Source organism: Polyodon spathula, unplaced genomic scaffold, assembly GCF_017654505.1.
Source record: "Polyodon spathula isolate WHYD16114869_AA unplaced genomic scaffold, ASM1765450v1 scaffolds_1949, whole genome shotgun sequence".
Taxonomy (NCBI): Eukaryota; Metazoa; Chordata; class Actinopteri; order Acipenseriformes; family Polyodontidae; genus Polyodon; species Polyodon spathula.
The window spans coordinates 1-13,753 of NW_024473424.1; the positions used below are offsets into that span (position 1 = coordinate 1).

Sequence of the window (13,753 nt, forward strand, 5' to 3'; positions counted from 1 at the left end):
TGATTTCTGAACGCTTCCTAAGTTAAAAAATTAGTATTGTGTTGTTTAAAAATGAACATGAACTTATTTTCTTTGCATTATTCGAGGTCTGACAACACTGCATCTTTTTTGTTATTTTGACCAGTTGTCATTTTCTGCAAATAAATGCTCTAAATGACAATATTTTTATTTGGAATTTGGGAGAAATGTTGTCAGTAGTTTATAGAATAAAACAAAAATGTTCATTTTACCCAAACACATACCTATAAATAGTAAAACCAGAGAAACTGATAATTTTGCAGTGGTCTCTTAATTTTTTCCAGAACTATATATATATATATATATATATATATATATATATATATATATATATATATATATATATATGCTTTTAGATGTGTATCCCTTTAAGAAAAACATTCTTGGTTTTTAATGAGTGGATGCAAGCACTTTTATAAACACGATATAGTTTATGGTAATGGAGTAGTCAGGCAGAGGAGAAAACAGGTGAAGAAACAGTAGACACTGGAATAAGGGAACACAGGCTGTAGATTTGTTTGTTTGTATTATAGCTGTGGAAAGTAAAAATAAAACGTCAAAATACATTTTTGATAATCTAGTACTGAGAAATAAAAAAAACCCGCTATAGATAACAAACACAAAATTATAAAGGAGCTGGTATTACTTTGTGTGTTTCTACCTCTGCTGATGAAGTCTGCATTCCTCTCAAGCCGTGCTTTTGTTGATGCTTGTTATAAATGAAACATAGATTTATAACCCTAATTATAGTTATAATGTTAATGGTATGATCTACATTGCAATGACATATTTAATACTGTAATAGAAAAATCACCTGTAACAAACCTGGAATTGCACTGCTTGCGTTAGTTCATGGTGATAGATCGGTATGTGAAATATTTGTTAGGGTGTCAATTGACCATCTCTTAAAATGGTATTGGCTTCTCAATTCAGTTTCGCTAGAAAATTACAACAGGGTTCCCCTGTCTACAAAAACACGCTTAGAGCAATTGTCATCTGGATAAATAATAAATAAATAAATAAATAAATCATCTATCACCTGTCGAGCCATGGCAGAAAAAAAAAAAAAGTTGTTTCAATGGCAGATCTGGACTTAATCCAGGGTAGTCCTAAAGTTAAGACCTTACTTACGACCAAAATTCCATTACGACTCGTTTGTGAATAAGACTTAAGTCCAAATTGATGACTTATGAATTTCTTAGACTTAAATCAGCTTTGTGAATACGACCCCAGTAGTGTATCAGAATTGAAAATGTATACATTTTAAAAGCTGAAATAAAATGTTATTTTGGTGTTTGTGTAAATTATTTTGCTCACATTGTGAAATGTAAAAATGTCCTTGTCTATTATTATTATTATGTCTAACCTTTGTAAGGTTGAGTGTAACAGGTGTACTTCTCTTTGTATTTATGTGGGGAAATCATTGATGATAAACTTCAGTTTTCATTTGCTTGTTCAGCTCAGAAAGGCAAAAGTAATTATTATTTTAAAAAATATATCTAGACCACTGTTTACTGTGAGGAAACAGCAATGTTGATGTGGCGTTCCTATCATTTTTATGACCTGCCTTTGAGCTGGTCTGGAGAACCCTAGCTGCCAGACTCACGTGACAGTGTGACCTGGTCAGGAGTGAGGTGTCGAATGGAAATTTACATTTTCTCTGTATTTTCAAATAAATAACAAACCTCTTCAGTTCCTCCTTTACGTTCCTCATCCGTTCCTCCTGCAGCTGCCTCAGTTTCTTCTCCATCTTCTTCCACATTGTCTTTATCTCACTTGACGTCTCCACCTCCAGTGTCTTCCTGATCTCACTCAGTTTCTCCTCGAGCTCTTTCCTAAGTTTGCTCTTCATCTCTATCCTCCTCCACCAGTTCATCTGTTTCAGTTTCTCCTCCATCTCTCTCTTCAGTGTCTCCTCTATCACTCTGAGCCAATTCTTCATTGCCCACTTCCTCCGTCTCTCCTCCATCTCTCTCAGTTCCTCCTCCTGCTCATCCCCACTGTTTAGAGAATCACACACACATCAGTAATCCTCATCATTAATAACACTATGTAACACAGTTTTTGTTCCTGGGTAGTAAGTGTTATTTCCTAATTGCTTATGCCTCAAAAGTATAGAACATGGCTATTATTCTCCACAAACTTTGCTTTTGTGACCAGGACAGTGATATTTCAAAATATCACTATTTCCAATGGGGAAATGGGCAAATTTGTGTCTTTTCGTTCACCTAAAGTCAGAAAAAAACAACATATGAATCCAAATAACATGTATTTATACTAAAGAAATACAAAGATGACCACAAAAGATTTAGAAGTGAGTATTTTTTCGAGATTTACAATTATACTGTATTTACTACTCACTTCTAAATCTTTTGTGGTCATCTTTGTATTTCTTTAGTATAAATACATGTTAATTTGGATTCATATGTTGTTTTTTTCTGACTTTAGGTGAACGAAAAGACACACATTTTCCCATTTTCCCATTGGAAATAGTGATATTTTGAAATATCACTGTCCTGGTCACAAAAGCAAAGTTTGTGGGAAATAATAGCCATGTTCTATACTTTTAAGGCATAAGCAATTAGGAAATAACACTTACTACCCAGGAACAAAAAATAAATAAATTTTGTTACACAGTGTAATCATGTTGCTGTTCATTAAAAACACAACCTCCCCTGAGAAGATGAAGCCCCCACCCACACCCCCTCCCTCCAGTTACTGGGAGTCTGGTTGAACTGGTCCTGCTGGTAAAGCTGCACTTGAGTCATCTGGAGTGTTTAATATTAAACTGGATCAAGCTCTTTACTGTTCCTAACTCTCCTTGGAGACAGTCCTGTTCATGTCTGTTTCTACTAAATCACCTCATCACTCACTCAGCCCCCAGTTAGCTGGATTTCTTCTCTGGAGAAACAGTTTCCATAATGCTGCTAAACCTCTCTATTCTCAGCTGTGCATATAAACAGATATAGAAGAGGATTATAATCATGATAAAATACATTTTGCAATTAATAAAAAAATTAATAAACATAACTTACAAGATAATGTAAAGAAACAAAGATGCTGCAGCGAGGAATATGACTCCAACTAACACGAGTCTGAATGAGAATTCGACTGCATCTGTGTCTCTCAGTGTGCCTCTGAGTGCCACTGCACCTGGATCTCTGAGTGCCACTGCATCTGGGTCTCTGAGTGCCACTGCTCTTCCTCCAACAGCGGTAGCACCTGCAGCTGTAAGTGTCAGCATGCCTCCAACTGGGCTTCCGAATATGAATCCGATTGCACCTCCAACCGCAGCAGCACCTGTAACTGTGACTGTGAGTGTCAGTATGCCACCGACTGCACCTCTGATTGCACCTCTGACAGCGTGTCCGACTGTGCCTCCGACTGTGCCTCCGACTGTGCCTCCGACTGCGCTTCCGAGTCTGTGTCCGATTACGCCTCCGACTGCAGCAGCACCTGTAGCTATGACTGCGAGAGTTAGTATGCCTCCGACTGCACTTCCGAATATGAATCCGATTGCGCCTCCGACCGAAGCAGCACCTGTAACTGTGACTGTGAGAGTCAGCATGCCTCTGAAAGTGGCTCCGATTATGAGACCGATAAAGCCCCAGACCACGGTAGCACCAGCAGCTGTGAATGCGAGTGTCATTATGCCTCCGACAGCGCCTCCGACCGTGGTAGAATCTGTCACCATGTGTGTCAGCATGCATCCAACTATGGCCCCCACTGAGCCACCGAGTATGCCTGTTAAACTGCAACTGATGGTCATTCCTGCGCCAGTCAATCCAAATCCACGTCTGATTGTGCCTTCGAGTGCAGCTGCGACTGCACCAGCAAGTGCGCCTCCGATTGTGAAAGCAAGCAAAACTGCGACTGCGGGTCCACCTTCAAGAAGTGCACTGGAGAGAAAACACATGTCACAGAAGTTATATTGCCAAACATTTCTCTGGAGAGAAGTATATACTGTATTGTATGTAAGGTCATCAGAGATGGATTTACCTGACAAGATCATGTGTCATTTGTGTCTCATTCATGTCTGTATTTTGTAGATCACTTGTTCCTGGCAGCTGGATTTCTCCTCTGGAACACATTTTCAATCAGTTCATTATTAAAGAGCACAGAGCTTCAGCCTCATTTCATTTGTATACAGTTCCCTTCTTCAAGTTTCACGGTGCTTGAAATCATTTGGAAAGCTTCTTTTATACTCCTAGAACTCCAATAAGTCATTTTGTTCTCAGTGTGAGAAGTTTGCTACCACACTTCTATCACTCTTATTTGCTGTATAGCACAGTAAGTCTATAGCAGCGATGAGCAACTGTAGATAGTTTGATGTTCTTACCGATGTGAGTGTAGTCCAAAAGAAAAGATAAAGCGTGGTTCATCATACTGAACTGTGATCTTCTTTTATGTAAAATACATGTGCCTGATTACATACTTCTTCCCTGTGGAAGAAGAGTCACACCCAGTATGGCAATCAAGTTTTTATCGAAACATAAGTATATATATTATTATATATATATATATATATATATATATATATATATATATATATATATATATATATATATATATCCCTAAATTCAGCAAGAACCTAATTTCTTTGTTCTGCTAAAATATGGTTACCAATCTGTGGTGAAAGTGCCTGCACCAAGATACCGTATTTGTGGACCTCACATTCTACACACCACAATGTGGACACTCACGTTAATGTTCACTCTCCGCCCAGATATTGCTGACACCTCAGGATATAACGTGCTCACTGTATTTATATATGGATATGCATGGGATATAAATGGCAAGTGATTTAAAAAAAATCTATGTAGCACGAGTGATTTAAAATATATAGTTGTATTTAGGCACGGTGATTGCACAAACACTATGTAAAAGTATGTGAGCACGGGGATTACACAAATTAGTTCACATGGCGAGGTTCAAGTAAATAATTAATTAGTACAATGCAGTCCGTTTATAAGAATCACTGATATAAGAATCAACTGCATGACCAAAATGATCAAAACCACTGGGACCAAATGATTCCTGTACCAACTAATGTAAAATAATCCGCTTGTAACAATCAAGCGTACCACTTATAAGAATCATTTCGGAGCAAACTGACTACATGTAATATGGTACTTGTTCAAGTGCAATGATGTGTACAGCCAATAAAGCTGCTTTTTAATTTGAATTTGATCACATCTCGCGTGATGAGGCGTGTACGCAGCGTGCATGGTGCAGTGATACAGGAAACACTGCAATGTTTGTATTCAAACGTGACTACGTGTGACGGAAAGATGAGTTCTGGTGATGAATCTTCCTCCCGACCTGTGAGGGCGCTAAAGAACGAGAGGAGAAGTATCTGGAAGGGCTGGCCTGACAGTTCGTTTCCGGGTCAGGGAAGTGGGTCAGCCTGGAAAGAAGCGTGACTCTGTTGTAAGACCGTATTGATTTGAAAGGTAAACGAGAAGCAGCTGCAAGTAATAAGGCAGCTACAGCCGTTTACCTAGATATCATGCAGGATTACATATAGGGGCCAGGGTAACGCTGATCTTTTCCTTCGTTTGGGTTAAATGATTGGAGAGAGAGAAGGACTGAGAGAGGAGCTCTCAGAGTGGATCGTGTTCGTGTTTTGTATTGTTGTGTCTGTCCGTGTAACTGTCTGTTTTTTGTATTCAGCACTAGACAGTTAAGCACACCTCCGGAGCTGTCGCCAGGGTCAGCACGATCCGGAGCACCACTATACACCACACAAGCTGTGTCTGCACCGAGCACCTGCACGTCTGCACGCACCCAGGACTGGCGACCGCGTCTTGTGTTTTGGTTCGGGACTGTGCCCTGTTTTTGTTATCCCCGCGCTTTACACAATGTTGTGTATAGACGGGGATTTATTATTTTACGGTCACCAGACCTGGATTATAATTAAAGCACCCTTTTTCTCACTGAAATACCGTTATCTGCCTGTCACTCCTGCATTGCATCACTGCTACACTTGTTTCCCTTACCAGCCACTTTGCCACACTACGCCACTGCATTGTGCAGGTATGTTTTTTGTGTTCACTGTTAGTGAAAATGTGTTTCAATAAAGTGAATACACATTCATTGAATACATACTGAGTACAGCAGTGTTATTGTGTGTAATGCATGTAGATTGTGTGGTGCGGTGAGGAGGGGGATGGGATTACAACGCTTCACATCTCCGTTTAATGAAAAACTGAGATTTGCATCGCAACAGAAAATAAGTAAGCCACCGATCTTTAAATGCAGTGGTAGTCCTGACAGTAAAATACTGTACTGTAATGTCATTTTAATTCAACAGCCACCACCAGCAGGGGGAGGTACACTGCTGTTTCCACCACTTCAGCAGCAACAGCGGCCAGAGGAGCTAGAGAACCAGCTGGCCAGGTGCACCTGGAGCACGAAGGAGGATCCCTGCTGGAGGGTCTGCTCCGAGGTGCCACTTAGCTGGTGCGGGCGATGTGAGGAAAGGGGACACGACTGGTTGGGATGCCCCTATGTCAGCTCGCCAGCACCCAGACAGGGGGAGTACAAGCTACCAGCGCCCAGACAGGGGGAGCGAGAGTGTCCACAGCCCAAGAGGGAGGAGGCCTTGGGCTGTGGATACAGGGCCTCCTCCTTCTTGGGCTGTGGATGCACCGACTCCTTCCTCTTGAGCCTGAACGTCCACAGCCCAAAAGAGGGGGGGAATGCTTGCTGCTTGCTGCTTGCTGCTTGCTGCTCCCACCTCCACCAGCAGAGGGAGAGTGCCTGCTGGTTCCGCCTCGACCATCCACAGCAGAGAAAGACCTGCAGCCAGAAGGGGAGGACCCCCTGCTGCCTTCAAAAACAGAAGGGGAGGAGCCTCTGCCACCTTCACAGCCAGAAAGCAGGAGCTGCCTATGCCTCCACCACTGACAGGAGTAGAGCAGCAGGAGCTGCCTCTATCTCCACCATCAACAGAGGGAGAGAAGCAGGATCTGCCTCTCCCTGCATCACTAGAAGGACCAGCTCAGGATGCTGGCGGTCCTTAGCAGCCCCAGGAGACCACCTTCCCTTGCAGCAGTTTCACTGTGGGAGATTGTGTGGCTGAAGCCCCGGAAGAGGGAGCTACCAGCCACGAAGAACTGGGGCGGTGACGGACCTCTCAACATGGCAGCCACCGTGGACAGCTGGCTTTCCCTCTTCTGGGACTTTGAGACTGGCGAGGTGGTCGATGGAACCAAATGTGCTGCGCACAAGGGGGGGGGGGGGCTTGAAAAGCCCTGTGCTTGAAAAGGGGTCATGTGTTTGTTTTTGTATGTGGAGGACACTCAAGGTGCTGTCCACAACGTTATTGTTTTGTTTTTATTTTGTATTTATTTAAGAACCTAGGTACTCACCGCCCCTGTGCATATTTTGAATTTACTTTGTATAATGACTTATTTATTGTATTCCTGTTCCTATCCAGTTTTAAATAACTTCAGCATAACTGAGACAGAAGTGTTAAAAGGACTGGGAGCTCTTAAAATAAACAAATCCCCTGGGCCGGATGAGATCCTCCCAATAATACTCAAAGAAATGAAAGAAGTTATTTACAAACTGCTAACCAAGATTATACAACAGTCTCTTGACACAGGGGTTGTACCGACAGACTGGAAAATTGCAAATGTAATACCAATCCGCAAAAAGGGAAACAAAACTGAACCAGGTAACTACAGACCAATAAGCCTGACTTCTATTATATGCAAACTTATGGAAACTATAATAAGATCCAAAATGGAAAATTACCTATTTGGTAACAGTCAACATGGTTTTAGTAAAGGGAGATTGTGTCTAACTAACCTGCTCGATTTTTTTGAGGATGCAACATTGATAATGGATAATTGCAAAGCATATGACATGGTTTGATTAGATATCCAGAAAGCCTTTGACAAAGTCCCACATAAAAGATTAATTCTCAAACTGAACGTAGTAGCGATTCAAGGAAACGCATGTACATGGATTAGGGAGTGGTTAACATGTAGAAAACAGAAAGTACTTATTAGAGAAAAAACCTCAGAATGGAGTGTGGTAACCAGTGGTGTACCACAGGGATCAGTATTAGGTCCTCTGCTATTCCTAATCGACATTAATGATTTAGATTCTGGTATAGTAAGCAAACTTGTTAAATTTGCAGACGTCACAAAAGTAGGAGGAGTGGCAAACACTGTTGCAGCAGCAAAGGTCATTCAAAATGATCTAGACAAGATTCAGAACTGGGCAGACACATGGCAAATGACATTTAATAGAGAAAAGTGTAAGGTACTGCACGCAGGAAATAAAAATGTACATTATAAATATCATATGGGAGATATTGAAATTGGAGAAGGAATCTATGAAAAAGACCTAGGAGTTTTTGTTGACTCAGAAATGTCTTCATCTAGACAATGTGGGGAAGCTATAAAAAAGGCTAACAAGATGCTCGGATACATTGTGAAAAGTGTTGAATTTAAATCAAGGGAAGTAATGTTAAAACTGTACAATGCACTAGTAAGACCTCATCTTGAATATTGTGTGCAGTTCTGGTCACCTCGCTATAAAAAAGATATTGCTGCTCTAGAAAGAGTGCAAAGAAGAGCGACCAGAATTATTCCGGGCTTAAAAGGCATGTCATATGCAGACAGGCTAAAATAATTGAATCTACTCAGTCTTGAACAAAGAAGACTACGCGGCAACCTAATTCAAGCATTCAAAATTCTAAAAGGTATTGACAATGTCGATCCAATGGACTTTTTTGACCTGAAAAAAGAAACAAGGACCAGGGGTCACAAATGGAGATTAGACAAAGGGGCATTCAGAACAGAAAATAGGAGACACTTTGGCAATCCTCTCGTTTGTAAACTTTATGTTCTTATTTATGTGATGGCGTAGCCGTTTGTTATTGTCTTGTGTTGCAGCGTGGATGGGAAGCCCCATCCACATTAATAAACTCATGCAGATTGTGGCCGAGGGTTAATAGAATAATTTGCCGAGGGGTAATAGAATAATTACTAGCTAGTTAACTCCTCGGCCACGAAATATAAACCTGCAGTTCTCCTTGGTTGGGGTAGGTGTTTGGAGGAGCGAGCGAGAGAGGTGTGTAAGATTAATAAGGACGATCAGTGAAGGCTACTGCCCAGCCTGGTCAAAGCAGTATTGTGTTTGGTATTTTAGCTTTTGTTAAAACTTTTGTTTTTGCTCTGTGAGCACTGTTTTGTTTAAATATTTATTTTCTTTTTGTTATTTAAATAAATAGCACCACAGCATCTTTTGCCTTGCAGTACTTGTTTCCTTCCTTCCTGCATTCTGGCCTGATGTCACCACAAAGCCATCCCTGTCACAATACAGTACTAAAATATACTTGTGCCAATGTAGGATAGTACTAATGGTACTACTGTAATAGTATACTGCAACCAGACTATTTTGATAATAAGTATACTTGGGGTCCCCAGGACCAGGGCTGTGAACCACAAATAAAACCAATGTCCTTTGTGACTGAAACCGTTTAGGTTTTTGGTTTTGGTTTAGAAATAATGGACACACCTTGAATGTTTATGTAGGTTGCCACAAAATGGTTGTCTTTGTATTGAAAATTGCGCATAGTTTTGTAATGTTGTTCATAATAAACAGTAGGCCTACACAATTTCACCGAATTACTTAAAAAAATAAATAAGCGATTAAACAAATTTCAGATCCTACAATTGTTCTGGTTTTAATCACAAAGGGCAGTGACTCTTCAAAACCTCTAAAGGATATCTACTGTATTAGACTGTTTCATAGAACTTTTGAATCCTCAGCAACCCACTGACCTGCCCAGTTGTGGTGAGTTTGGTTTTGGGTTCTTGATAACTGTGGCATAATAACGCACATTTCTCCTTTTGTTTATTGGCTTAACTAGTGATCCAGTTGCATCAATGTGTACATTAATTTCTGTATTTTTGAGACTGTGTTTATTAGCTTTAGCTGCTCTTCAGTATGTATACAGGTGAACTGCAAAAGGAAAAATGGAAAAGTATGAACATAGCCTGGCAAAACTTGAGAATCAATGTCTATGGCTCGAAAACTGTTAATGGTTGCAATTATGTCAAATATATTATCCTTTGAGAAATTATTTAGTTCATGAAATTCTGACTATTTTTTGCCAAACACCCACATTTATTACATCTGATAAATTTCCACTTAGAAGTACTTTTTCATCTGCAGTTTCCATCTTTTTATAATGGAATTTTGCTGACCCATCATCATCAACTTTTTCAGCTGCCTCATCCCTTTTACTTCCTTTGAAGTGTCGGCTGTGAACCTCAATTTGTTCATGCCGTATCTGTCCTGATCCAGCCACTTCAACAAAAACATTGTTTCCCGCTGTTGGTTCCTCTCAATGGTAAAATCATAAATGCAGCATCCATCAAATTTGCATTGTGCTTTACCTCTAGAATAACATGCATTAGTCTTCTTTGAGTTGCTCTTCTTAATCCTGTTATATTTAAGTGCCAGGACACAGGGTTGATAGTTTTAAATATCAGTCCATTCGCCCTTTAACCATTGATCTGAACTGAGTTTGATTGCATCCCATTCATTTGCATTAAGACATATTTTAAATTCCGAGGAAACTCCCTTATTTATTTTCATAGAAATCTTCCTCATCACTTGTTGCACCTGCTGTATCACTCGAGATGTGAATGACATGGCGACTGTTGTCAGTAGCTCCACACAGGCCATCATTGTCGTATACATATTCTGATTCCCTCAGATCAACGACGTCAATATCTGGTAAATTGTCAATGCTGGCAACTGTGTCTTTGTGGAAGGGTTGTGGGTAATTCACTGACCAGGAGACAGACAAGTGTACTTGAAAACACCACACAGGTGCCCAGTTTTATTTTGCAGGGTGCCTTATTTCTTTTTAGCCCGCAGATGGCGCTGTGGGTCCTTGGTCTGATTTACCAATGATGGTAAACAGAACCACGGGCATACCAAGCGAGGGTACACAATACCGGCGCCCTTGCAGGTGCTTCGAAACAATAATTCAAAACAGAAGGCACAAAGAAACAGGGAAAATAAAACAGTAACAAAACTATAAAGAAAAGGTTCTGCACTCTGCAGCGATATCTTGGTCGCCGCTGCCTGTGCGACCTGGATCATCGTCCTACGCTGCCGGCTAACTAGCCTGCTCAGCTATACTTTTAAGGGGTCTGCCCAAGGGTTCCCAGCCCTCACTGTCTCGCTCTGAACCTCCGTTCCGTTCTCTCCGACTGGTTCTCGGTCGTGGACCAGCGCTTCCGCACTCTCGGCGCGTTTAAAAGGGCAGACCTGAGGAAACAGCAGAGCATTTTTTTATAGGGTTAGCAATCTCCCAAGACTCGCCTCTCAGCCATTCAGAGAGGGGGGAAGTCCACACACCCACGTTCCCACCTCCCTGTGTCACTGCCATGACTCACAGGCGGTTGTTGGACAACTGCCGCCCTCTTCCTGCAGTACTGTGAACACGCCAGCAGAGTCAGCACAGATCTCCCCCTGCTACAGTCTTCAATTAGTTTTTTCCAAGCATCTTGAACAAAACTACAATCACTTTTCCAAAAATAATAAAGGTTTCTGTGAATCATTAATTAATTTTTTAGCTTTAAAGTTTTTGCAAGCAAACCAAATGTTTGATATTTTAGAAATTATTTATTTTCCAAAGGATTAGAAACATTTTTACAAACTTTCAGCAGGCTTATAACAAACTTTGGACAATGACAATGTTGTTTTTAAAATTCATTTCTCTGAAGGATCTCACCCTACTTTTTGTACGAACCAGTCACATCAACTGCGATGGATCAAAGAGAAATCTAAACCTCTAGTGTATTAGTAACAAACTTTGACTTCCTCTCTCCCATATTTTTGACTTCCTAAATCAGCAAATATAAAAACACAGCTTCAGTGCCAAAATAAACAAATAATGTAAATAATAAATTCAAATAAATGACATTTAAATAATTATATTAGTCAACTGCTGTCTAGTATTTACACAAAAAATACCTGTAACTAATTTACTAAAAACTTGAAAGAGTAAAAACATTATTTTTATTATTATTATTTATTGTATTTTATTTATGTAAGTCTTTTACATATTGATATAATCGGGTAACCGTAACTAAGACACCGGTGGTTAAACACGATACTGAAGTTGGCTTCTTATTCTGCCAACTTCTTAGTCGCATCCCACAAATGTAACACAAATCGAATAAGTAATTGGGATATTTTGGGGATTAAATCATCTGGGTCACTTATATCAAAGTTGATTCTCACAGAAGGGAACCCCTGTATGACCACTATTTGTATTTATCCCGGCCCAAAACAGATTTCCATACAAAAACTGCAAGAAGTAATCCAGTAATCTGGGACATCGTCATTTGCAAAGACATGAACTCAGTAAGAGTATCTGTGCTCATGCAGTCTGCCGTAACAAGGTTCAACTTAAAACATGTCACACAGTAAGAATAAAATGTAATAAACTCAAGTGTGCGTGTATTTCATATGTAAGGCTGTGGTACCTCAAAGCTCTGCCCTTTCTAAATTGGCAGGGATGGGGTTAATTTCCCCTACCTGCCTGGGTTTATTATGTCCAGGTGGCTGGGGTTGATTAGTTGATTAGGTTAATTAACGATCAATCAGCGCCCAGTCACCTGACATAAAAGGAGGCCTCTGCTTCTCCTTTGAGGAGGGAACTGAGGAAGCAGGTTGAGTTTTGAGTTTTGAGTTTTGAGTTTTGAGTTTTGAGTTTTGAGTTTTGAGTTTTGAGTTTTGAGAAATCCAGTGAAGGCATTGCCCAGCTTGGAAACCTTTATTTTTGTGAGTTTTGTTTTTGCTTTATTTGTGTTTGAATATCTGTTATTTTGCCCTTGTGCACCTTTATTTTTGTTTATTTCTAATAAAATTAGTATTTTTTTGAACTGCAGTCTGTCTCTGGGCCTCTATCCACTCACCAGCCTGCCACAAAGGCATTAAAACGATGACCTTTTCAACACAAGTTCTTCTTCGGATTAAGGCCTGGACCAAATCATAACTTTGACCCACCCGCTAATCGCAAATTACAAGACCAGTACTAATGACGGGTTCTCTCTGGAGTAGAAGCAATATCCCTGACAATCAAGAGTCGCCATCAGTACCAGGTTTGTAAATTACGATTAGTGGGTGGGTCAAAGTTTTGATTTGGTCCCAGCCTCAGTTTAAATCAAAGAGTTTTCAGTTTTCTTTCAATGAAATCTTTTCCTCACCTCGGTTTAATATTTTATGCACAGAGTGTCTAGAAGAGCACTGGGAGCTATAGCTTTTGTTCTCCATGTTATTCTATATATCTGATCTCCCATGTAGAATACCTAATGTAAATATAAAGATTCAATGTGCATTTTACTATTGTATTGTCATGCTACCTAAAGGTAATTAAGCAACAATATCAATTTAGCAAAGGTTTAACACTTACTTTACAGATTCATGTCTTTCGTTTTAGGGTCAATTGTACAAACTTGTCATCTCAAAGTGTCAGTGGATAATTGGGTCAGTAAGCTTTAAATGTACCTTCATCAGGGTGCTGCTTAATTGCAGTCGAGCCTATGAACAAACACAGACGTTCATGAAAAACAGGACAGCTAGCCATGAGCGACACAAAAATAAGATCTGACTAAACTTGTGGGGACACAGGGACATGCAAACTAGAAAGAGGGCTGTCCTAGGAAATTGGGAGGGTTGGTACAGTAGGATTATT

The 13,753-nt window shown here is 40.2% G+C and overlaps 1 protein-coding gene across 1 annotated transcript; it reads right to left on the reverse strand.

Annotated features, from left to right (window-relative positions):
- Nucleotides 1–444: 444 nt before the first annotated feature.
- LOC121310252 lies at nucleotides 445–13,687 on the reverse strand. The gene is made up of 4 exons (XM_041243554.1): nucleotides 13,472–13,687; nucleotides 4,018–4,098; nucleotides 3,054–3,917; nucleotides 445–2,018 (listed from the first exon to the last, which is right to left on the reverse strand). Exons 2-4 carry the CDS (start codon nucleotides 4,050–4,052, stop codon nucleotides 1,505–1,507), a joined length of 1,413 nt encoding a protein of 470 aa, XP_041099488.1. The 5' UTR covers nucleotides 4,053–4,098; nucleotides 13,472–13,687; the 3' UTR covers nucleotides 445–1,504.
- Between the last annotated feature and the right edge of the window lie 66 nt (nucleotides 13,688–13,753).